The sequence below is a fragment of the Vanessa tameamea genome, chromosome 3, assembly GCF_037043105.1.
Source record: "Vanessa tameamea isolate UH-Manoa-2023 chromosome 3, ilVanTame1 primary haplotype, whole genome shotgun sequence".
In the NCBI taxonomy this organism is placed as follows: domain Eukaryota; kingdom Metazoa; phylum Arthropoda; class Insecta; order Lepidoptera; family Nymphalidae; genus Vanessa; species Vanessa tameamea.
The window spans coordinates 2009821-2037433 of record NC_087311.1 but is presented as its reverse complement, the minus strand read 5'-3'; the positions used below and the strand labels follow the sequence as shown (position 1 = coordinate 2037433).

The following is a 27613-nucleotide window of genomic DNA, read 5'->3' as shown; positions in this document are numbered from 1 at the left end:
TTTTCCGAACGAGGGATAGCTTATATTAAATTTTTAACGGCGTTTCAATGTCGTTTTTCAGAATACAGGAATAAAGGTTAATGTTTTCATTTTGTTACATTTTTTTGTGTCTTATTTAGTCGACCTTATTTGTAAGTCTTTTGATATTATTATTATTAAATATTTACGAATATGTTGTAGTTTAAACACAACTAAGCATCACTGGGACGTCTATACAATTTAAATGTTTAAGTTACTAATTATATTGTTTTTGTTCTACTTCAAAAGCGTTTTATGCAAATGAGTTTTGTTTAAGCCGTTGAACTATTCTCTTTGAAAGTATTTATTTTGGGTACCATTCTTATCTGTTACTTTGAAAAGGTATTATTTTGAGTCTGAAATAAAGTATGTACACTGCCCTTAGTTTATGTTTTGAATAAACGTAATGGTAATAAGTGAGTAACTAAATTAAATAGTAATATAATTAAAAAGAGTACGTTTTATTTCTATGTTTTAGGTTAGGTTAGGTTCAAGTTTTATAAATTCATTATAAAGTTCATAGTATTTTATATTAAAGTGTTGCTTAATCAGGAAATTTAATCAAATTCGGTACAGTGGTTTGACTGTGTAAGAGCAACAGACAGGTAATCAGAGTTACTTTCGCATTTATAATATTAGTTTACATGTTGCAACTTCGATGTATAACTTAATAAATGATTTCGGAGAAAAACTTATCCCGTCGATATCGAATTAAAATACTTTAATCATTTTATCATTACATAGTATGAAACAAAGTAAATACATTCATTTTAAACGTATTGAGTACATAATGATTGCTTCGCAGAATTTTAAATTTGAACCAACAGTTAAGTACAGTAAGTATGAATCGGCCGCTTGTCAAATATTTACATTTGATACGTTAAACAATACAGGATAAAAATATTTTTCACCCGGATAAAATCTGAACAGGTGGGTAAGTAATTAATAATTTAATTATTAATAAAATAGAATTTCGTAAAATAAAATTGAATTTAAATATAATTAACTTGAAAATATCGTAAGTTAATTAATTAATTAACATGCAAAAAAAATGTATCAAAAATAGTTTTTTTTTTTACTTGGTGGGTATTTTGAGTGATTCCATCCACTCACCACATATTCTATCGCTAAACAGCAATACTTGTGGTCTTTTAAAGTTCTAAGGGTGAACCATTCAGTGTAAAAGGTATAGGTACCATAATCAAAATATTCTTTACTCAAGTAGGCTCATAAAAGCCACGTTACAGTGTTGAATTAAATTTAAAGCTACTACCGGTTCGTAAAGTAGATTCTACCGAGTGAGCCGGCGAGTATTTACCCATTAGTGCCCCATGAAGGATGTATTAACTTTGCGAAGTTGGAAACTAGGTGTAATTAGTTTACCTTTCCTCCTCGTATCCATACAATGATTGTCACCGTTTTATAATATTTTTGTTAATATATTATTGTGAAGCAACTGTAAGTATACCCACTCTATTAAAAACATCCCGAAGCGAGTCTCTAGCTCCAAGATTATAAATAGGCCGGATTGTTCTCTTTTGTAAAATAAAAACAGACTCAATATTTGCACCATTACCCCAAAGTAATATGCCATATGACATAATACTGTGAAAATTATCAAAATATAATAATAATATAATAATAAATAAATAAATGAAAAAAATAAACAACTAATTGTAACATTATTTATCTGCTATGTACCTGCTTTTTGTTTCTTTTATATTTTATTTTGTTATTATTGTATAGTTTTAAGTCTATAAGTGTTGACAACGAATACCGGTGTACGGATAAATCCAATGGGGTTTTTGTTACATCGTTTTTAATACAGTACAATATAAATAAAATGTATATTCACTTAAAATAAAAAAAAATAAAAAATATACTAGACGAGCGGTATCAATATCAGTTAGTTGTCTAACTTTTCTAACCGCGTATGCTGCGGAGCTAAGTCTTCCTATAAGTTTGAAATTGAATGCTATTTCTAAGAACATCGTAGTATCGGCTACATCAAGACGGCCACCGTTTAGAGATATATTATAATTTTGCTTTCTAACATTGTGTAGGGTAAAAACTACACATTTTGTTTTTTGAGCATTCAAAACTAAAATATTTACTGTAAACCAATCGTGTATCTGTGATAATGTACCGTTCAGATCGTCATAGTCAGTTTTTTTCCTGTCAACCTTAAAGATCAGTGAAGTATCGTCAGCAAACAACACTATATCACAAATACCTTTAACATTTTTTTTTTTTCATATATCGGTAGGCGGACGAGCAAATGGGCCACCTGATGGTAAGTGGTCACCACCGCCCATAGAAAATGGCGCTGTAAGAAATATTAACCATTCCTTACATCACCAATGAGCCACCAAATTTGGGAACTAAGATGTTACGTAAAATCATTCTACCTCACCCATGCCTTGTATATTTTGATGTATAATATTTAAGTGAGAGGGCATAGATTTTGTCATTCTATTTAGTTTAAACTATGAATTTTAATATATTTACTTATATCAGTGTTAATATAAATTAGATTATTATTTTTATTATACATATGATCCTTGGTAACATTACACATAAAATAATTATTAATATTGTAAGCAGTTAGGTTACCAATTTGTCTTCTGGATTATATCGATTTTATTAATGTCAAATAACATAAATCATTGCTACAATGTCGAGTTAAATTGTATAAACATACATTTAAATCATAAATATGTAAATTCTGTGCATCTGTCAAGGTATGTGAATAGAAAATGTACTTATTATAAATTTGCATTTCTTTTGATTTTTAATTGAATCCGTAGTGTTACCCCAAAGCAAAACGCCGTAAGACCTAATGCTAAAGTAACCAAAGTATACTCACAAACAAATATATTCTACTAATCAAGCTGTATCAACATCAGTTAGCTGTTTAACTTTTGTAACCATAGTATAGTGTATAGTGCGGAGCTGAGTCTACCTGTCAGCGACGATATACGAGGATTCCACTGAAGTTTTTAATCTAAAGTGATTCCTAGAAATACTGTTGTGTGGGTAGATTACTAAAGTTAGCTTGAAATTTTGCTTTCTTACATTAGTTGTGGCAAACAGTACACGCATTTTGTCTTTATAGCATTTAGAACTAAATTGTTTTTGTTCTAAAACAACCTTGTATCAGTGATTATGCATTGTTTACAGCGTCATAATTAAGTTGTTTCCTGAAAAATTTAATCATCAGCAAAATAATACAATGTCACAAAAACCTTTTACAAAAAAATTAAGATCATTTATATATAACAAAAATAGAGAATAACCCAAAATCGATCCTTGTGGATGTGGTTATATATAAATACACAAACATATATACATTTATATATGTGTATTATATTAGGTATTATTACAATTTAAATAGTAAATACCGAATCAAAATATGAATGATATATTTCCTGGAATATGCCTGTTCACACACTGTTTACACATGTAATTAGATATTCACTCAAACATTTTACATCCGTGTTTACATCTGATATACACAATATCAGATGTAAACACGTTGAGAGTCTAGTTCTTTTAGCCCAATTAAAATCCAACTGAAGTTTATTCTTTTGAAATATAAATATGCATGTTGGCTCTCGTGGAACAATATCAAAACAACAATTACTCTGAGATTAACGCCAGTAATTGAATATTACTTAAAATGATTTTTATGTATAATATTTGCTTACCTTATTTTTCAAACGTTTTATTAAAATTGAGTTATCTCTTTCCTTCAATATTTAATTGTCATATGAGAGAAGAAGACACACCATTCTTTAACTAAACACTAATATATTTTAATAACGATTGCAAACAATAATTAATTAATAAAATATTATTTTAATTAATTATAATTTTATTTGAAACTAAAGCTACCGATGCTATACTCGTATACCATGTACAGGAGTTGATGAAAGGAAAAGTTATTCAGTAACAGCTTCGTCGAGTTAATTTGATAAAGTTTTTAAAATGAATACCACGTTACAATACCACTAATTGGATTTTATATTACAAATGACATCAATATGACTTAGAATTGTACGGAATTGTGTGCACATCAATAAAAAACAATACAATGACAACTTCGACATTTTTGTATTTTTAAATTTTAGAAAATACTTTGTAAATTTTTTGCTAGTAGGTAATTATTTTCGGTTAAGAAATGATTATGACGCGTCTTTGTTGGATCAAAATCAAAGATCGCTTTTTTATCTTATTGGAAGAACGCATTAAAGCATTTTCCAAGTGCAGGTTGAAGTTATGTGGGATTCACAGGCACCGACTGCGCCCAAAAAAAAAAAAAGAAATAGACTTCAGAGGGCTTTACTACCACTGTATTAGGCAAATTTATTTATTTATTTTATTTATTTATTTTAAGTGAATATACATTTTATTTATATTGTACTGTATTAAAAACGATGTAACAAAAACCCTATTGGATTTATCCGTACATCGGTATTCGTTGTCAATACTTATAGACTTAAAACTATACAATAATAACAAAATAAAATATAAAAGAAACAAAAAGCAGGTACATAGCAGATAAATAATGTTACAATTAGTTGTTTATTTTTTTCATAAAACAGCGATAAGTGAATTGATGTCAACGCACTTTTAAATAAATCTTACACGTATATTTATCAAATCAAGAAGAGACTTTTTTTTTTTTGTAAAATGATTGTAACTTCAAAGATTTAGAACAATAGGTCTGCAAACGAGAAATTAATATACTATATAATTAAATAATAAATATGGAATTAAAACAGAGACTAGAGAATGACAGACGAATTTCTTAGTTTTCAATTATTTTTTTATAATTAATCCTTGAAACTGAAATATTTTACAAAAATAAGGTTTACTTTGAATAAAATATTTGAAATAACTACCTTTCGCTTCGCTTCGATGCTTTTGTCTATGTGAGTTGATCTCACAACATGCCTGAATTCAAATTCGGTGTGTATACAACAGTTCTGCGTCTTTTTTTCTGAGTTTTGTTCCATTTTTTGTTCACTGTCCTGTAAAAAAAAAATACATATGTTTTTTCGTAATAAAGACATGTATTTAAAGCAATTCACAATGAAGTGTTTAAATGCTATAAATACGGTTAATTTTTTGTGCTAGCAGCATTTTCCCGATATTGCAATTCTAATTAACTGCTTCACACAGTTCTATCACCATATTAAAATAAAATTATTTCATTCATAACCAGTGGTGTTCCTTTCAAACAAACGATTTTGCAAAAATATTTATCCCAGTGCAACTCAATATAAAACACACATAACTCGCTCGCTTCCACTTCGACTTTACCTCGAAATTAAAAGAAAATAAAAGAAAAATGAACGTAAACAGGAGACCAATTATACTAGTTTATGACGGCTAGGATACGTTTCCGATTCTATTCCGATACGACTTCGACAATTCCTCAAAAACAATCTTAGCAAAATCAACAACAAAATCAACTTTATTCAAGTAGGCAATATTCAAGTAAGAAAAAAAGTAGACAAGCATTTTAGAACCGCCATTTAACAAACTATATTAAGTGAAGCTACCGTCGTTTCAGAATGTAGATTATACCGAGAAGAACCGGCAAGAAACTCAGTAGTTACTATTTTTCAACATTCAAAATAGAAAGTTATGTTAGCCATATATTATATGTACATATATAACATATCCTGCCTGGAAGCGTCAGCTCTACGCTTTTATGAATGTTTTTTTTGCAAATTATTTGAAACTATGAATCGGCAAAGTTAAATATATATGCGAAATTTTATTATAGAAACGGATACCTTGAAGGATTTATTGATTTTGCGGTATCGGAAACTTGGCGTTATAAGCTCATCTTCGCATCTCGTGTACATACAATTGTAACCAATTCTACTAGTTACGAGTATTATAGGTTAGGAAACGATCCGGATTATATTTCGTACGACTTCGATCGAACCGCAATTAGATTGTTGTGTTAGTGGAATATGATAACGGCTGAAGGGCAACGATTATGTTTCGATTCGATTACGATAAAGTGACAACTTGAAAGTAGATTTGGCTCCAAGTTGTAAACTAGTGACGCGTCACCTTTTTGCATAACTAAATAAGAAACGTTAAAAATACGTAAAATTATATTTTATTGATACTAAAACTAAAAGTTATACATATGTTTTTGATTGATGATTTGCCTTAGAGATATCGTTTTGATAGTTCTTTTTTGTATTCAAAAAAATTGCCCAATTATCAATTTCAACGCTAGGTCATATTACGACGTATTCTGTTCACTTGACTGCCTCGTTAGTCTAGTAGCTAGATATAATGTGCGCGTTTGCCAACTTTACCATAAAAAAATAAAGCCGCAGATCCTGAGGTCCTTTGTTCAATCCTGGCCGATAAAAAGCTATCAGTTTTTCAATCGAAAGATACTCTACTAGAACTAGGAAGTGAATACACTCTCGTAAAGTACATCAAGCCGTTGGTCCTGCACCTGAACTCTTTCTGTCTTTCACTGTTCCGTTCAACAACAGCATATCCGACACGATATGCTGTTGTTGAACCCATGTTTGCGCACACACTTGTTCTTGATAATATATTCTGCGTAGTTGTCTGGTCTGCCTTGAAATTGGCCATCATAGCCGGAATCGGTTAGGACGAAATCACCATCTCACATATTAATTTTTGTTTTAAGGGCTTAGTCGTATACATTTAAATTTTGATAAGTTTACCGTAATAAAAGCAGACAGGTGAAACAACTTCAATTAAAAATAATATTCCAAAATCATAGACTTTAATATTTTTATTAATTCGACTATTATTTATAAAATTGTTTAATTTTTCGCAAAAGTATTTGCTAGTATAAATTTTTATAAAAAATATATTTTTTGACTACGATAACTTTAAGATTGGCTGTTGTTTTTTTAATCAGGCATTAAATAATGTTGAAAAATGAATAATTTATATGCAATGAACAGAATATAATCGTCAAAGATATTGCATCCTCATTTCGACCCTACTTTAGTTCAGTCGGTCCTTTGAGAATAGCAGACTTGTCCTAAATCGGTCACTTGAACGACATCATCGTTAACAATTTGGTAAAAATCTCCACCCATTTATTGGGACGATAAGGTATCATCAAATTTTATTACAAGAAAGATTACAAAAGAACGAAAAAGAATGAAATTATAAAGAATATAATTATATAGTATAAATATAATAATAAAGTAAATAAAACATTTATTAATAGGTATATTTTTCTATAATGACAATTTTTATGATTATTGCTGTAATTTAGATATCCTATCAGAAATTTACAATTATTCAAAGGCAATGTTTTAATGACGTCGTTAGTAAAAGGTTTCTTGCACTATTACAATATTATTTTATGTTATTACGATGATGCTTTTTTAGTCAAGGTTTCAACTGCTTAACTACGATTCTTCGTAGTTAAGCAGTTAAAAAGAAAATACACTTATGATTGATACGATAGCTGGATATTGTGTACAAATTTTTTTGTAAATCTAAAAAGACTAATTCATTTTCAAGGTATGATCACAGTTAAAATACGAATATAATAAAAAATAAAAATTTCATAGTCACTCATTTAATTTATTCCTAATGTGCTTAAGAATGGTTTTTAATGAAAGAAGCGCTCATTAATTAGAGGATCAGCTATGTTGTTGGCAAGAAAAATAAAAAGTACAACAAACTGGCAAAGATAGTGAATTTGTTCATTTATTATCTGGTCGGTACACTTAATTTATATCCGTTGTTCGAGGACCCAAAGTAAACTATACTTATTCTTACTCAAAATTATGGTCATTCAATATGGTGACAAACTCAGGACCTATAATTAGAGCGCAACCAAGATCGGATGAGCGGGAATATCGCTTAATAAGTATGATATAAAGAATTTTGCTAAATATTTTAGTAAAAATGACTATGCACTCTTAATGCTGGATAAAATAATACTAAATAAGATCAGACAAGACTAGTTGTTAATAACCTTGGATGTGATGGTCGCAAAGTACATAGTAGTTATCTTTTTTTCATTATTTAAATCCTTCCTAAATACGTTAACTTAAATTGATTATATTGTCTTCGCGTTTGGACTCCACTTCCACTTACTATCAAGTGGATTGGAGTCATATGTCTATAATATAAAAAAATCAATAAATATAAAAAAAAAATAGGTACAAAATATAGTTTCCAACTTAAAGTGTAAGGTGTAGAGGATTTCGCACAGATCTGGATTGGTGGATCTTTGCATACAGTTATCAGTTGGTAAATGAGGAAACGACAAAGTTGTCGTTTAAGATTTCTTGCCCGTTTGGACTTGGAAGTGCCATCGATATTCTCGAAATCCGTGTCATTTTTATTTCTATTTTTTTATTACTAAAATGGTTTCAATTGCCTTTTGCAATACGAAAAAAAAAACCTATAACCTGTTTACAATCAAGAAATAATTACGAAATCACTGCCTTTAAATCTCACTGAGCGCTCTATCATTTAAAATATATACAACCCACGGGATTAAATCGTGCTGATATAAATACTTTTCTCAGCAGCACTCGAAGGTACTTAAAATTTTAGCACAACATGCGCTGTGTAAATGGCAATTTTCAGGAATTCTAAGTAGCGCTCGGCTTCACAGATTACACGCCAAAAGTAAATGGTTAAGCGAAACCTGTTGCACTCGGATGTGTCTTCCAAAAGGGATTTGATTAAAGACAAACAACCAAAGCACGCATACAAATTAGTCAGCGGAATTATAATTGCGAATAACTTACTATTTTATAAAAAAATATCTGTAATTATTTGGCAACCAAAAAGCTGAATATTAAATATAAATCTTATTAATATTTGTGTCTACAAATATAGCCTAAATTAGTAATCAGTTGAGAGTTAAGTTAATCTCATATATTTATGACTACAACGTCATAAATCGTCCTCAAAGTTGAAAACTAATAATGATTCATTCAGAAATGTGGAAGGACCAACATCAATAGCTGAGTATTGACAGAAATATGTGAAACAAAGTAATTCGGAATTTCAGGATATTAGGAATTTGGGACATTGTAATTTCATGCTTTATTTGTTATATTGTTTGGATTCCTATCGATGATTTGATGTACATATGTGTCAAATTCGAAATGCTGAAGTTTTTATATTAGGATACCATAGTTAATTAAAGATCTTGATCCCAAAAAATATGAGTTTTCTTGTCGATAATAATGTCTTTCAGGGTTGGTTTTCTTATTCTAATTACAAAAAGTAGACTTACGGAAAGCCGTACGTCAAAAGCTATGTTGGGAAAAATCTAAATCAATCACTATTTTTTATGATTTAGGTCAGCAGACGGGCAAATGGGTCACCTGATGATAAGCGGTCACCACCGCCCATAGACAATGGCACTTTAATATATATCAACCAATATTTACATCGCTAATGCGCCACCAACCTTGGGAACTCAGATGTTATGTCCCTTTTGTCTATAATTACACTGGCTCACTCACCCTTCAAATCGGAATAATACAGTTCCAGTATTTGTTGGCAATTGAACTTGAATCCTGAAATTGAAAAAATAAAAATAAAATTGAAATTTAACTGAATAAAGGAAAGATAAACGTTATTTCATGTTTGAAAAACCTTTTTCAGAATCAGTAGAATTAATTGTATTTGTGACCTAAATCTCTATCGGTGAAGAGTTGATTGTACTTACTATATTTTCCCGGTTTACAGTTACGTGATATTTGCCATTTGTAAAACTTAAGAATTTTCCCGTTCCATCACATTGTGTAAAAATAGCAAGCGTATTACAAAAGTCTGCATTGTTGATATCATTTAAAAATGCAATATAACAAATGTTTTGCATGCAGCCAAGGTTATGAGAGGTTAAAAACGCTTGTGGTTAGTAAGTTATTTATTTTATCAGCTACAAAGGAAATACTGTACGAATAAAATAGATCTTCTTTTAACCGGCAACCGTTTTATGATTTTCTGCGAATAAATATTGTAAGAAATTGTAAGATTTCCAAAGAAGCCACCACTTGCCTTGGTCATTAGCACTGCAAGAAATTTTAACTATTCTTGACGTCACCAAAGTGAGGCCAACCTTGGAGACCAACTGAGATGTTATGTCCCTTGTGTATGTTACACTAGGTTAAAACAGCCATGCAAACGCCACTTTCATCAATTTATAATGTCATAGATCATTCGAGTTAGATATATATTAACTATTGAATAACAAAGTTGTGCACAAGTCTTCATACTTCCTTCGTTATAAAAAATTGAAAAATTGCTATAGATCATCTTAATGAAAATGAAGCATTTCTTGTAATACGCTCAAGCACTGAAACTTAAGGAAAACTTCATATTCTTAGAAGTGTTGTTGCATTCTGTAATGAATCTTCTAAGAATTCCATTCCACTATATAATCTGTAACGTTGTTGGGGTTGAACAAAGACTTGTTCCGGGCATTTTGTGAAGCAAGAAGAAAGTCTTATTACTTTAATAAAGCGTTTTACATTTTACGTAGATACTAAAAATGAAACAAGATAACAAGAAACAAATTCTTAAACTTAATTAATTAACACTTAAAAAATCATTGTGGGAAGTGGTAATATCTGAGCATCAGTGAACACACATATAGCTGAACCTGCGTCTTTACATGCGCGAAATTTATAAAACTTTATCTACAGCACACAAGCCTTCACTCTCATATTGCTTACAGAGTTACTTTAGCATTTATTATCTAAAGTATAGGTATGTGGTATGTAAATCTGGAAGAAGTGATTTTAATAAGTAGTCTTTACCTAGTGACCGTCTTGTATGATGGGAATTATGATTAGATCTATCCTTTGATCAATAGATGATAGAAGAGCGTTCCACGTAGATATTCATCAGAAACATCAACGAGAAACTTTTATGGGAGTCGATTAGATTCCAACCAAAGCCTTATATCCGTTATCGTCATTTTACTTATACTTCAGCTCACAATCACCAAACTTACCAAATAAACACTGAAATATTAGTAACATTATCTTTAAAGGTTAATTAATAATATTAATTCTTATTCTGTCAGTACCAGCTTTGTTAACTAACGAAAAATATAATAATTATTTTTAGTATATCATTGATGACACGAACAATATGTTTTATTTAATATTCGCTGTATGAAGAAAACATAAATGGTAAATATTTAGTACGAAGTTTGGTAAAGATCAAAACATATCGAGTAGGCGAACATTATTAACGCTCCCTTAATTTCTTTGAAATGAACTTGATTTATGAAACCTAGAATAAATGCTCATTAATACTGTTTGTTATCAATATGAATAGAAATTTTATGAGAGTATTTTTATAATTGAAACGTATATATAATATGAGTGTTAATAAAGTCAAAGCACCTTTTCGGCCTTAATTAACACTCGCCAATCAAATATTGAGCATCAAAAATGATGTACTCTACATTTCCAATTAAATGTTATTACTTGTCACTATAATTATATTCAATGAATTGTATAACAACCAGTTGAATGTATCTGTAAATGTAAAAATTTATTCAAATTCGAGCAAGTAGCAAAAGTTTTTAGTAGAAAACTCAGTAGACAGTTGAAAACGACGAGGCAGCATATTATGACGGTGTTTATAAAACAAAGTCCCCCGCTGCGGCTGTCTTTCTGTCTGTCTTTGCTATAAACTTAAAAATAGGTTATCCATTTTATTTTACATAACACCTTGTCATAATATTGAAACAATATTTTACATCTACCAAATACTATTTTAACCCCCATATGCATCATGCAAAAGTGAACCATTTTTGAGTTATCACATTTTTTAGCTTTTTTCAAAATAAGTCAAAAATTCAACTTCAAAAATGTATTTAAAAAAAAGTATCAATATAAATCATTTTTTTTCTTCTGATTTATAAAAACGATTAAACTCTGGTCATTCATCAATTCAAAAACAATAATTATCGGTCCAAATTAAAAAAATGCGAGACGGAAAACGATATTAATTAAATATTTTTTTTATTTTTTGTCACAAAAATGCTTTAAGAACAAAAATAAACCGTTATAAAACCTGTGCTGCAGATTATTTTAAAAACATTACCGTTTTCTTAAGTTTATAACTACTAGGAACTTATTTCAAAGCAACCGAAATAAAATGACCACAAAGGACGCTGGTGGAAATTCATATTTCCACCTAAGCCTCTATATAATCGTTTTGTAATTGGATTCAACATTATTATTGTTTGAAAATTAAGAAAACGCATTATGTAAGATTTTATTTAAAATGAAATTTACAGCGATTGAGGGTCATTTGATGTTCTCAATTAAGAGTTCCATTGTCTATCTCCTCTCTCATTCAAACTTTCCCCGAAATAATATACATTTAATAAAGAAATTCCTATACAAATCGAATCAGTAGTTTTTTGATAATATCACGGACAAATATATACGAGTCAAATACAGGGTCTCTTTTTTTGAAGTCGGTTAAAAAGTACCGACCCAATTTTCCTACGATTTCAGAAATTGATGAAGCGATGTATAAGAAAGGTTAAGAAAAGCAGACCTTATAATACATTAAAAAATACTTTGATATATTATTTAAGCCTCGTTTGTTTTTTTTAAGGGTAATTGGGAAGTATATTGTGTTTTAGTGATGAATCAACCCGAACAATTTTTTGACATTTAACAGTGACAAAATTTCATTAAGATCTTGTCTCGTTTTCAAGCCCGAGTTTTATATGTAGTTCATATTTCTTAAGCATCAGGTGGTAATAATATCTGCTACATTTTCTTTTAAAGTGGTTTCATTTAAAAAATATATATGATAATCGGTCTTTAGGGAAATTAATCTTCGTAGGATGATAATTTCGTGTTCATAGCAAGTAATAAGCACACGAAGCATGTGTGTCTATACGTTTTATTTGTAACGTCAACAGAGACATTGTGTCCTAGCACGAAATACTTTTACCTTTTTTGTATATTATTTTAGGGTTTACAAAGAAACCCGAATAATTTTCATTGATCCGTCGATACGGATTCAGTTGTTTGTTGATTTTCAGACAGAATAGTTATTAACATAATTATATTTCATTGACCTTTAAAGCTATATACTTAAAATGATGGAAAAGAGAACCTAACTGTTATGTTTCTTACCGGTTTTTCTCTAAAATCGACATGAATCTGTCGGTAGGAACATTATATTTAATTCAATACTGTAACAGGACGATTCAAAACTACTTTTATGTGTCTATTTGAATAAAAAATACATTTACATTTGTAGTAAATTTTCTGATAAAATGCATTTAAACCATATTAATGAGGCTTCCAATTAGCCAAATAATTACTCCAAACAATACAATCGCTGATATACATATATTTGAACATTTGACTTTGATATAAAGCGAATTCATTACAGCCAAAGCATATGTAATTTATATTATGTATGTTTATCGACATTCCAATTTTATACATAATAGAAAATTCTACAACATTTCTTCAGGCTTTGATCTACATGGGCTTGCTTGGGAGTATAATATATCCTTAAAACGTGCCCCACATAATATATTGTGTCTCGACATTCAGGACCAATGTTCTATCTTACACCAATCTAATCAATTTCTATTGAAGCACGAATTTTTCATATCTGAACTGAATTATATATTGTATATCTTTATTCAATAAATTACTTGAAATTATTTATTTTGGTAAATTACAGTGCAACGAGTACCTGAAAAGAGGTTTGATAAAAATGTCGAGAAAAGTTTTCATTAAAGCTGGGTATGTATGATAGAGACATTAGAATAAACCTATTCTGAATATGAAATTTTCTGAGACTAATGAGAAAGCTGTATTGATGTCCAACGAATCGTACGCTCCGTTTTTAAAAACTTACATTTTTGCCACGTGTCAAAGTATTTTATATAATATTTCGGTGTATTTTATTTAAAGGGGTTGTTTTATAGTTGGAGGTGATTTAATTACTGTGTGATTCGATTTATTTTAAATGCCGTTACAAGATTTCACACAGTAGGTTGTTAAGCGTTGATCTAATTATGTTTTTAGTTAAATGAAGCAGTCCTTTTTGAATTACTAATTACTTGCATTTGTCTTTTATGTGTGTTGAATTAATGTACGCTATTTGTTCCAATTATATATTTGTTTTTATTAATTGAATATTGAAAATAATATCAACTAAAAATATGTTCGCTTTATAGAATTTATCAAATGCATATAAATCTCATCAATCATATACACGTCATTTGTTTCTAAGTAAAGGTATTTTATTTGTCACGTGAAATTGAGCTCTATTGTATTAACGTTAGTTTTCTTTTCGCTTGTATTTCGAAAAACGTAAGAATATTAAGGAGTTTTGTCTGGAATAATTGAATGGCTTTTAAATATGAGCTCATATAAAAAGGTATATAAGTTTATATAGGTATTTATAGGAGTAGTTGGTGTTTTTTCTATAGAAAACTGATTGTTTGAAAATCGACGCCCCTTAAGCAAATTGAAATTGATATGGCAAAGTTGATCGAATATCTGTATCTAAAGACTTGATGGTAGGGTTTTGTGCGCTTGCACAACAGAGCTTGCGTCTAGGTAGAACAGTCTGTATAGTCTGGGTGACCAAATAGTCTATCGTAATATTTAAAGAATAGCTCGAAAAATCTGATTCTATGCGAACTGATTGCACATTTTTTCTAATAGATGTTTTCAAAATTCATAATTTATAAAAAAATATATATTTACTAATAAAATACTCTTACCTTTTAATATCGTTCATGTGTATGTTCGGCGCTTAATTTATATAAACGTTTTTTAGTTTTCCTCACGCGTTTCACTTTATTTCCCATATTTACACAATTAAAATTTATAACAAATAATATAATGCCTAATTACTACTACACTATTTTAACTTAATATATTTATTTACAAGAAAGAATAATATTCATTATAAAAAAACATGAAACAATGAATTTACAATTAAAATTACAAAAAATATCTCGTAACGTAATGATGCGGCGAAATGATCGACATGTCTATATAGCATCAGGCCTCGGCCGGCAATGTCTGTACACGGCGTTTACGCACACATGCGTACGCATTTTGTTTGAAAATAAGAATATCTGATTTTAAAAAAATCTATTGATTTTACTAAAAGAGTGACACAGGGTTATAGTAGTATATTGCTTGTAGAATAATCTGACAAAAAAACAGAATTATTTAATGTATATAAGTATAGTTATTATTTGTTAAAAGATTTTTTTAGAGGTAACTTTGTGATTTTTTTCTATCGTACCAAATTATTTTCAAAATAACAAATAACTAGCATGTATCCTGAAGATTATCATATATTTTTTTCATTTGGTTTACTGCATTGGATCATATACTTTTTTGCATTATAAAACTAGCATTATTTTGCATTATGAATTTGTTAGTGATTCTCTCAAACTGATGACGAAAAAAAAAGGATAATTATTTATAGTGGTGAAGTTCATGACTGAACAAGCATTGAGCATTGTCGGGCGGATAGCGCTTTGCAAGTCTGTACACGAAATTGTACGTAATATCGAATACGCAAGTTTGGACAAGTAACAGTCGCTTGCCTTATTAAAATATTATCTGCTTAGTTAGGTACTTAAAACAATGTAGGTAGGTCTTTGCTTACATTTTTGCTCTTTACTATCAAAAGCAGATAAATTTTCGTGGACCCCCATTAACATCTTATGGACCCCCATCTTTTATTCACACCTACGTAGACCCCCAGCAAGTCTCCCGTGGACCCCTGAGGGTCCACCTGGACCACTTTGGAAATCAGTGATCTAACTAAACTCCAACAAGTAGCTACGAAAATTTTCTCTTCCTCCATTTTACTTAGAATGTATTTCATGATCAGTGACCACTAAAAACCTGATCCCAAAGAGGTAACCCTCAAACAGAATTATAATCTAGTGTTAATCCGAAGCAAATCCCAGAAGTGAATAATGTATTCACACAAAGAGGTATTGCCATAATATAGTCTTGAGACGTATTTCTTGCGATAATCCATAAACATCCGTAGATCCAAATAGGATTATCGCAAGAGCGTTGAACAAGACATTACCATGCTTCAGTTTTTAGACAAAATTCGACAAAAAAACCCTATAAAATTATGCTCATATGACTTGCAAACAAAAAAAAATCTTAATTGTCATCAAAATTTGTTTATGTATGTTATATAAAATAATTTAATATTAAACAGTAGAGGGGAAATATCTCAAGGTAATTCAGATAATGAGAATTTTATGATGATAATTCCTTTAGGTCTGAAATTTGCATAATTAAAAATTGTATCTCATAATCTATCAAAAAAAGCGGTTGAACTTTGCCATGATAAATACTGTTGCATATAAATGTACGACGAAAATGAGGAAATTAAAAATGCAACGTTCAAAAGCATCATGTGGCGTTTCAATCTGCGTCCCTATGTCAGATTATATTGAAGCCAATGATGCCATTAATTTGCCACCCTCCTTATATGAATAAATGAATAATATTATTAATTTTTTTTTTTTATTTATTCTTACTCATGCATAATAGATTTTTAAATATAAAATACAAAATATATAAAATATATTTAAAAATATAAAATACAGAGGCCAACCAGTGGCGGGAACAAGGTCCAAGCCACCGGTGGTCAGGGCCCCAGAGAGAGGAACTTCCTCACAATACGCGCCGTGCCGAGGAGTACTGCCTTCTGCATCAGGCCCTTGACCCAGCTGCCTAACGAGAGCTTCTTGAGGTGTTGGTCGAGGCTCTTGGCCATTAGGCCATTCGCTGAAACGACTATCGGCACAATAACTGCTGTATCCACATCCCACATGTCGACAACCTCGTGAGCTAAGTCAAGATATTTTATTTGCTTATCCTTCTCAGCCTTCACGAGATTCTCGTCATGAGGGATGGTGACGTCAACAATTATCGTGCGGCGCTCTGACCGATCTATCACCACTATATCAGGCTTGTTGGCGACAACAGTCCTGTCAGTGATTATAGATCGGTCCCAGTACAGTGTGATACGACCATTCTCGAGAACTGGGTCGGGCACATACCTGTAGTAAGGTACCTCTGATACCACAAGACCATATCGAAGTGCAAGTTGTTGATGGATAATCTTGGCCACTTGATTATGTCTGTGCAAATACTCTCCGTTAGCAAGACGAGAACAACCGGAAATAATATGTCTAAGGGATTCGCCCGGAGTGTGACACGCCCGACATATGTCCACCGTGCCATCCCTCACAATATACTTCCGGTAATTGTTCGTCATGATAACTTCATCCATAATTGCACAGACAAAACCTTCGGTTTCACCGAATAGGTTGCCGAACCGTAGCCAAGATACGGACGCCATAAAGTCCACATCAGGTCCATGAAGGGCCCGATAGAAGCGTCCGTGTAACTCCTTGCTCTTCCATACCCCCTTGCGGTTCTCAGTACTTAGTACTACAGGTTTGCGCCAGTTCTCTTTGCCTAAGGAGAGCGGAGTTAGCCCCTTGTCCATTGTAACTACATCTCGGTGCATATCCAGGTCAGTGTGGAGAAAATACTCCCTGAGTTTGTATACCTCACGATTATGTAGGGTCTTGGCATTTAAAAAGCCACGGCCACCATATCTCCGCGGGATATACAATCTCATCACCGAAGACCGAGGATGATGCATTCGATATGCAGTCAGCAGGACACGGACTCTCCTATCCAAGGCGTCTAGTTCTTTTTGAGTCCACTTGAGTATGCCGAAAGAGTACATCAAGACCGGCATGACCCAACCATTGAAGGCACGAACCTTATTGCCACCCGACAAAAGACTCTTGAGTACTTTTTTCAGACGACCAAAGAAACGCTCCTGCAGTGATTGTTTCATGTCGGTCACATTGATGCCTAACGCTTCCGACACACCCAAGTATTTGTATGAATCGTTTGCGGACAGTGATCTAAAGTTTATGGAATCTGAAAGTTGTAATCCGTCAGATTCCATAATCTCTCCTCGCTTTACATGCATAACCGCGCACTTGTCAACTCCAAATTCCATTCCAATAGAATTACTAAAAGTTTCTGTTACCTTTAGTAACTCCATTAGTTGTGAACCTGAAGGTGCAAAGAGCTTTAAGTCATCCATGTAAAGTAGGTGGGATATTACTTTACCTCCTCTCCACAAACAATAGCCCAACCTTGAACACTCTAACAGAGTACTTAGAGGGTTCAAGGCTAAACAAAACCACAATGGACTCAAACTATCGCCCTGGAATATTCCCCGCTCAATCCTTATCGGTTCGTCATTACTATGAATCGTTCGGCATCCTGGATAGCGAAGGACTGTCCGCCATTGCCCCATACATGATCTTAAGAAACTGCATAGAGTTGTATCTAATTTATACAACTCCAGCACCCTCAAGAGCCATGTATGCGGCACGGAATCATAGGCCTTCTTGTAATCTATCCAGCATGTCGACAGACTCTTTCGAAAACGACGAACTTGTTGGCTAATGGTCATATCAATGAGGAGTAGCTCCTTAGTGCCTCGTGATCCACCCCTACATCCATTCTGAGAGACAGACAAAATACTATTATTCTGTATGTGACTATTAATCTTATCTCTCAGAATGGAGGTAAGGAGCTTATAGACCGTCGGTAAACAAGTAATCGGTCTATAGTTTTTAGGATCCGTTGCACTACCTGACTTATGGAGCAGGTGGGTGACTCCGGTGGTAAGGAACTGTGGTAGCGACCCAGACTCTAGAGCTGACTGGAACTGAGATGCTAAGCAATCATGCGAGCTGCGTAGCCATTTTAGCCAAAAGCTATGCAGCCCGTCTGGTCCCGGAGACTTCCAGTTGGGAACGGACCGAACTGCAGCAGCTACATCTTCAGAAGCAATGGAAATTTCTCCCATCGCTTCCAAAGGCTCGCACGCTTGCCTGACCTCCCGCATCCAGTCACCTTCAATGTGGTCGACGGGCACCGACCAGATGTTGCGCCAAAATGTATTCGTGGCATCATCATCTGGGCGACACCCATCGCTCACACCCTGGTCAAGTCGCTCCCACGTTCTGTACACCCACCTTTGATCGCTCTGGAACATGCGATTCAAGTAATAACGGTCCACTCGCCGCCTGTACCGACGGATGCGGCTCGCCCATGCATAAACTTTTTGTTTTAGGAAGTCAATACGCTCCACGACATGAGACGGATATTCTTGCGGACTGATACCAGTCCCCAAGAACGCCCGCCCCACGAAACGCATTACACGTGGACGCGTATTCCCTTCCTTAAAACAATATAGTTTTCCAATGAGCACTCTGGTCTTATTAATACGCTTCTCAATCCTGCTCTGCCAAGCCGGTGTAGCAGCCTTTGGTCGTGTAGCTCGTTCGGTGTCTTCAAATGTAACACCAGCTACACGACATGCTGCAACAGCGGCACAAAACAGAATTGAGTGCGTATCTTCGAGATTTTCACTGCTTTCAAAATAATCTGCGAGCAGTGAATCCAGAGTGCACACGAGGTCCCTATTCCGTTTAGTCATGGGTAAACGTGGCAACCGTGGCCTAAGCTCAGCGGGAGTGTTACGATACTCCCGAATCGCATCCCCCAATGCGCTCCTCAGTTGATCACTGTACTTACTTGTTGTAATAGCCATGTCACCCTCGTCCTCATCATCATGATCTGGGCCCTGTGGTGTTGCAGGAAGTGGTCCCTCAACCACGGGCTGTGACGGGGCGGAAGTGAAACCGCTATTACACATTTCTGAGCGAATCCTATCAAGCACGGTGTCACTCAGCCTGTTGTTACGCAGAATGACCCGCACCTGATCCGACAGTCGTTGAGCCGAGACGTTGATAGCTGGTTCAAGCGCCTGAAACAGAGAGAGCATCCTAACACGGTACGCCGTGAGATTAGTTCCCCCCTCTGTAGCCCCATAGTATGCGCGCATGACATTTTCATTAATGGATTGTGTCCATCGCATGCGCTGCACACCACCACCGGAAGCGGGGACCCCGTTCGAGGCCGGTTGGCCTCTGGCTCCCAAGCTCGTCGGTGGCCGGCGTCTCCCCGCTCGACGTACAGGTGTTGGCGACGTCGGCGGGGAGAAGTACTCGTCGCTCGAGCTCGACGCACTTGCAGACACCAGACTACTTCCTTGTGCAGGGTCCTGTGCCTGCGAGGCGGAGCTGAGCGGCGGGTCCGGAGATGGATTTTTGTGCGCTCGTTGTCTGGCTCTTGTCAACATGTTCTTGGATTTTAAACATTATGTATTTTTTTTTGACACTGTCACTTTAATTTTCGTTAGAGTCCACATTATTGTTGATATATATTTATTAATATTTGTATATACGTATTTTTTATTATGATTGGTGTTAAAATATCTGTTTTACACTTTTTCAGGTTTAATATTCAGATTTAAATTATTTTGCATAAATTTCTTTAAATAATTTTATGACAGCCCAATTTTTTACATGTTGACGTATTGGTTGGTTGCCAGGTTATTAATTTTATTATTATAGTACCACGTCGAAATAATTTCGTTATACATGTTTTATTGTTACAAAATGATTTGAACGTATATTGCACAATGGATGCCCAGCTTGTGAAAGCGATGGGAGACTCCCGACTCATTGGGATATTGTTATCTCTATTCCTAGCCAAAGCTTGAGACTTTATACGAGGAGTGAACAGTAATATTAGTAATTGTTAAATACAAGCTCAATGCCGTTTTTTTGTTCATTTCGTCATATTGATACCGTTATTGCTACTGCTAAGCCAACTAAGTTTACTTGGTGGTAGGGATTTGTGCAAACCCGTCTGAGTAGGTACCATGGTATTGTTGTGTTCCGGTTTGAAGGGTGAGTGAGCCAGTGTAACTACAGACACAAGGGACATAACATCTTAGTTCACAAGGTTGGTGGCGCATTGGCGATGTAAGGAATAGTTAATATTTCTTACAGTGCCATTGTCTATGGGCGATGGTGACCACTTACCGCCAGGTGGCCCATATGAGTCTGCCACCCTATGCCATAAGAAAAGACATTCATTAAAGGTGTGGATTTTCGTCAAGAAAATATTTTAAGAATTTCTGGGTACATTTTACATTTGGAATGACACATAGTTAGGAAGACCTGCAGTGCTATTCTGTAAGAATTCAATTCGTATATCACTTATGAATATTTGAAAAACGACTCACGTTGATACACTGTTTCTATGTGTGTAAATTCTTTATAAAATTATATTTAATTATTTGTATAGTCAATGTTTCATGTCATGTCAAGTCACCTTCTAACATCACGATTGAGTTCTGCGATACTTTTCTAGTTGTATTTAACAGAATAATTAATAGTTATTACTATAATTTAATGAATGTTATAGCGTATGGTTAATCCTGTAGCCGACGAAGAAAAAAAAACGTGAGGAAATCTTCACGTCACGTATAGAATTCTATCCAACAAAATCGTGTTCTATAGCAAAAAGCAGGCCCTTGCCCAGCAACATTTACAGGCTTTTACTAAAATCACATTAACAGCCTGTAAATTTCCCACTGCTGTGCTAAAGGCCTCCTCTCCCTTTGAGGAGAAGGTTTGGTGCATATTCCACCACGCTGCTCCAATCCGGGTTGGCGGAATACACATGTGGCAGAATTTCGTTGAAATTAGACACATGCAGGTTTCCTCACAATGTTTTCCTTCACCGCCGAGCACGAGATGAATTATAAACACAAATTAAGCACATGAAAGTTCAGTGGTGCTTGCCTGGGTTTGAACCCGAAATCATCGGTTAAGATGCACGTGTTCTAACCACTAGGCCATCTCGGCTCATCTTACTAAAATAATTGTATGTCAATAAATGCGTATATATTTACGCAATTTTTGCTCTTACAAATCAAATAAAAATGCCGTTAACTTATTAGTAATAATAAGAAATGGGCCAATTTATTTAAAGATCAATCAATATTTTATTGAGAAACCTTGTTTATGTCGCGTGACTGTGACGCAAGCACGAAGGCAATACACGCCAATTTATTAACCTTTTGGAGGCTATTTTGACCAAGAAAAGATTGTAATAAATAATTTTCGGTTTTTTATTTAATTTATTTTTCATACACCATTAAGTTCCTTATCTTAATATAAAAATACAATTTATACGATGTACCTAATTTATGTGAAGCACCTATTTCCGAAGCCGAGATGGCCCAGTGGTTAGAACGCGTGCATAACCGATGATTTCGGGTTCAAACCCAGGCAAGCACCACTGAATTTTCATGTGCTTAATTTGTGTTTATAATTCATCTCGTGCTCGACGGTGAAGGAAAACATCGTGAGGAAACCTGCATGTGTCTAATTTCAACGAAATTCTGCCACATGTGTATTCCGCCAACCCGGATTGGTGCAGCGTGGTGGAATATGCACCAAACCTTCTCCTCAAAGGGAGAGGAGGCCTTTAGCACAGCAGTGGGAAATTTACAGGCTGCTAATGCTAAAAAAATGCTAACCTATTTCCGGCGGAAGTATAACCGACTCGCTTGCCGCGACGGTACGACTCTTATTTCGTCAAGTCCCCTTGCCGGGAAAACTATGCATCTACTTCGTCGCCATTTATATTTATTTTACTACAAATTTATATAAATAATTTACGAAATAATTAGATATAAATTATTTCAATAACAATCGAGGTTTTACCACGGGCGGGGCTCCCGTGACGGCCACATTTTAAGTGTAGTCATTTTGATATGATATCATTAAAGGTACAATATACATAGCATTAAATTTAGCCAAACACAAATTATATGTTCCAGATAAAGTTGGAATCAATCGGATATTTTATATAGGTACGAATTGAGTAAACTTTTGTATTAGATATAGCTAATCCTGGCAGACGTTCTATATATTAATTTACTTCTAAAGACTATTATTTTGTATAAATTTAGGATTCCAATGATAATATTTTTCATGTCTGTGTGATTAAATTATTCTAGCGGCAAGACACGATGGCCGTTTTGACACATTAAAAAAGTGATGTGAAATGTAAATTTACTATCGATATAATATATTCAAATCTTTGTTTTTTTGCAAGTAATTTAATTCAAGTTTTTGTTGCAAGTAGTATCTGATTAAAAAGGTTTATAAAAAAAATATAAAATAAGTTTAAGTAATATATTCGAACGAAATCAATTTAAATCAAAAATTGGAATTAGAATGAATAACTTTATAAACACATTACATACAAGAAATAAATTGATACAAAAAAAGAAACCAAAAACACTAGTGGCTATATTTAATCGGAGTCGTCCATACTGCTGCTTTCACTCTCACTGCTATCGTCACTCACATTATTATTTCTATTATCATTTTCTACAATAAACATATATAAATAAAAAAAAATAAATAATTTATAAAATAGATAAAATATTTATTGTCAACACAAATATAACACTGATTACGAGGTCGAGTGTGAGAGTGTGACGTACACGTTTACGCAAAAAAATAAATAAAAAAGTTATCTTCGCGGTACCCTAATATTTGTAGTTTAGAAATCACATTCGATAAATTTTATGACTAACTGCACGTCACTATTGACAATAAAGAACAACAATTTGCTCCTTTGATGTAATTATTTATTAAATACGAAACTTCATGAGCGGGCAAACGTCAAAACGGCCATCATAGCGTGCTACTATAATTAATTAAAAAGTAACTAAACAAAAGCAATTTCAGCGCAAATTTATAAAACGAATAGTATAAAAACCTCATATTTTGTATTTGTTCCGTGCCGTGTTTAAGGGTGAGCAGTGTCGAGTTCTATTAAACTCAAACAGACATCTCTTTTTATATACGATTACGTATATCGACAATCGAATTCTGCCTAAAGAGTAAAGAGAATTTAAATATTTTCTTATTCATTGATATTTGACGTTTTGGAAGTTACATAATATAAAATTGTATAAATCTGAAGAATGTGGTTTGTTCAAATCTGTATCTGGATATAAGTAGTATATGAATGTATACCTATATATATATTGTTAGCCTATTATTTCAGAAGGTTATATACAATTTACAACTGCGATCCAAAGGGACGAAACAGGTTTGTTTAATACAGATGAGGCCGTGCGGAGCAGCATGAAAATATGAAGAGAAAATCGTAGTAAGCGGGAACGACTGCGTAGACTGCGCGCCACACGGGCATTAACTTTCCGATTGAGCTGCGAGGGCGGCGCCACATGCGATGCGCACGGGGCCTATACAAATATATAAAACAGAACCTCCTTGTTTGAATGCGTTAATCTAGTAATCTACCGGTCTGTATGTGAAGATTAAATATTTTTATTCAATAACCTATTTATTCAGAAGGATTAAATATTAAATAACATCACGATTTGAAGCCGCTGAAAACATCTGGTGGCACTGTATATTAATAAAATAAATTTCCATGCTGCGTCTATTTGTCGTTCTGAATAAAATAAACTCAAAAACTAAGGAACGGATTTTCATATGCATCAATAGACGTAGTGATTTACGATGACGGTTGATTCATTTAATTAGTTAGTTTTGAATAAATTCGTTGAAATAAATTCAACAATGATCGTCATCATTATTGGGATATCGGTAAAAATCATGTCGATTGGAAATTTTACTAGTATGTGCCGCGTAAACCAATATAATTATATAAAATATATAACCATTTAATGTAGACCCTTATTCTATGCTTGCGAAAACGGTACGAGTAGTTAATGTATTATTATTTTTGTAAAATAATTTGTCGGTAAATATTCTAAACTAATTAATAAAAAATTAAATATTATAAAACAAATTTACAATATCGTATAAATTTTTTTTTTCGCTCAATTACGAAAGCTTGGCAACATTGAAGGACGTCTAAAATTGCCCGGCTTACATTAATATTACAACTGAAGCTCTAGGTATACCCATTAATAAATAATTATTTATATTATTAAAAATAAAAATAAACAGAAATTTCAAACTAAAAACGTGATTTTACCGCAATAACGAAGTCAGCTATATTAATTTCGACAGCTAAATCTTTAAAGGCAAAATATTTTTTGAACAAAATATTCAAGAAGATTTAACCAAAATTTGTTCCAAGTCAAATGTCTTCTTGAATTTCAATATTTTTTATGTTATAGGTTTCTCAACGAAATTTTACCTGAATGTAGCGCCAAGCGTTAGGACTAAGCATTTGAAGAGAATGGATAGGTCGACTGAATAATAGCTCAACGACTCCGACCTTTAACAAAATGGGTTGAAAAATCATAGTCTTGAAACCCTTTGTTATTTTTATATCTTTGTTAGGAATATAAATAAAATCAATATAAGAAAGGGAAGGGTAGAAGAAAAGACATTAAATAAGTAAGTCGGTGCAACTTGACATGTTCAGTAGTTCGTCCGGATTAAGCAAATAAGTAATTAACTTTGATTAATGTCGCAACAAATTGCGCCCAGACGCTTTTAAAGACCATTACAATAATGCAATTCACTATGTTGTTAATCTACTTGCCAATTAAAGCATGAACATAAAATGGTCTGCTTGAACTGAAATGTATATAATTTACACATAGAATTTACGGTGTCAATGTACTAATACTAAAACGATAGTTGAATAAAATTAATAAAAAAAAATGTTTATTTGAACGCTCTTTCGTAATCAGTAAAGCATATTTAAATATGACGATAATTTTCGATTGTTTCACAGTGTTTTTCACGACAGCGTTCTTTAAGACCGCATACCTTGATAGCCGTTTTTTTCGCATTCTGTTTGAATGCAATCTTAGCTATAGTACACTTGTCTTCAATAATGCTGTCCTCACTAGCCTTGTTCTTCACTACATCATTCATATTTATACCGTTCAGTCCATATTCTATTTTTCGTTCTTTCGTTCGAAAGCATTCATCTAGTACATCACCCATATGTTATATGTATTTACTTCTCTACCGCATAATGTTAGTTAAAGAGGCTTATTCAAGTATCTGGTAAGTTGGGTTTTATCGACGCATATTTAAATAATATAACTTTTGTGATATTTATTTAGCGAAGAGATTGTTACCTTATACACTATCGGTGATTGTTTAGAATATTTCTATCAAACGTTATTTGTTTTGACGAAACCCTTATGCATGCCAATTTATATTAAGAACAGGATTATATATGCACGTTGTACCGTACCTGCTTCCTATAACCGAGCTATGCAGAAAATTAAGTACCACTATGTAATTTCATACATGAAATAGGATTTTACAATTAGTGGTATCATAAAATCGTGAACGTAGTTTACGTATACACATACCTTGGTTAGTTTTTTCGTATTGCACCCATTCCTGCAGCACATTTCTGTTCCGTTTCCTTGCAGGATAGGCGTTGTTGGTGGTAAATGATTGGCTTTGCAAGAACCGTCTCTTGATACTGAAAAAAAAAAAAAATTACAATCAATTTTTCAATTGACATAATTTAGTATAATAATTTTATGCCAATCTGTACATTGGGCTCATTCATTATTGTACCATTCAATAGCAATATAAAGTATTGCTGTTTGACGGTCTTCCAGATTGAAGGTTGCCTAAGCCAATGACAGTATGGAGACACGGCATCTTAGTTCCCACAATGAAATATTATTAAAAACAATATAAAATGTATCATAACAATTTATTGGGCGTTGTTGACCCCATCAGGTGACATATTTGGACGTATATCGTATACGTCGTACGGACGTATAAGAAAATAGCTCGCAACTCAGTCGTACACAATAACATATAGCATGGCTTTTGGAATAAGTATTATCTTGTTAAGTAGAATGTGTTCAAATAAAGGAACAAATATTGTGAGGAAACCTCATGCGCGAGATAAAATTCGGTCACATTAATGCATTACTAACAAACAGCGGTGCCGAGTGTTGAAAAATGCTCCCAACACATTTACGTAAGATATTTTTTTATATAAAATAGTGATCACCATCGATCATATAAACTGGCATCGTAAAAAATATTTAAATTAAATTTATAAGCATTACGTCATCAATCATGGGAACTAATAATACTCATTTACTCATTCACTCTTCAAACGCAATAACAAAAATACTAAGTATTTCTATTCGGCGATTTAATATGTGATGATTTGGCCGTGATTTGGCGATACCTACTCAGACGGCCTTGCACGTAGAATTACCCATATATATAAATGCAAAATAGACTTTTGTTTTACAGTTGTAAGCCACAAAGGTAAGCCAGTTCCGAAACATCTTTCATTACTACGCATAAAGTCAAATTAATTCAAGTTATGAATTACGAAAAAGATTTTTTGTTTTTAAATTGTACGATTCGTCAAAAACATAAAGAAGTCTGGCCGTAATAATGGAATTGTTTACTTCCCGTTTTATTTAACTTTCAGTTAGGTACCTTTTCATTTTGACGGTATAATGGTTTGAACTTTCCCTTTTAATATAAATACTGAAAGACCTTCTATTGTTATATAAAGCAAAATTTACGTGCAGGCTGTGACCCCAGACATACTTTTATATGATAAAGGTTTAAAGGAATTACCAG

The 27613-nt window shown here is 33.1% G+C and overlaps 1 protein-coding gene across 1 annotated transcript in view; it reads right to left on the bottom strand.

The window, feature by feature from the left end:
• Nucleotides 1-27613, bottom strand: part of LOC113397099 (cholecystokinin receptor type A-like) — an 83827-nt gene that overhangs the window by 10350 nt on the left and 45864 nt on the right. Inside the window, exons 5-6 of the mRNA XM_064218155.1 lie at nt 26362-26477; nt 4923-5051 (exon numbers count right to left, since the gene is read on the bottom strand). Coding sequence (XP_064074225.1) covers nt 4923-5051; nt 26362-26477 — 245 coding nt within the window. The remainder of the gene's footprint in view (nt 1-4922; nt 5052-26361; nt 26478-27613) is intronic.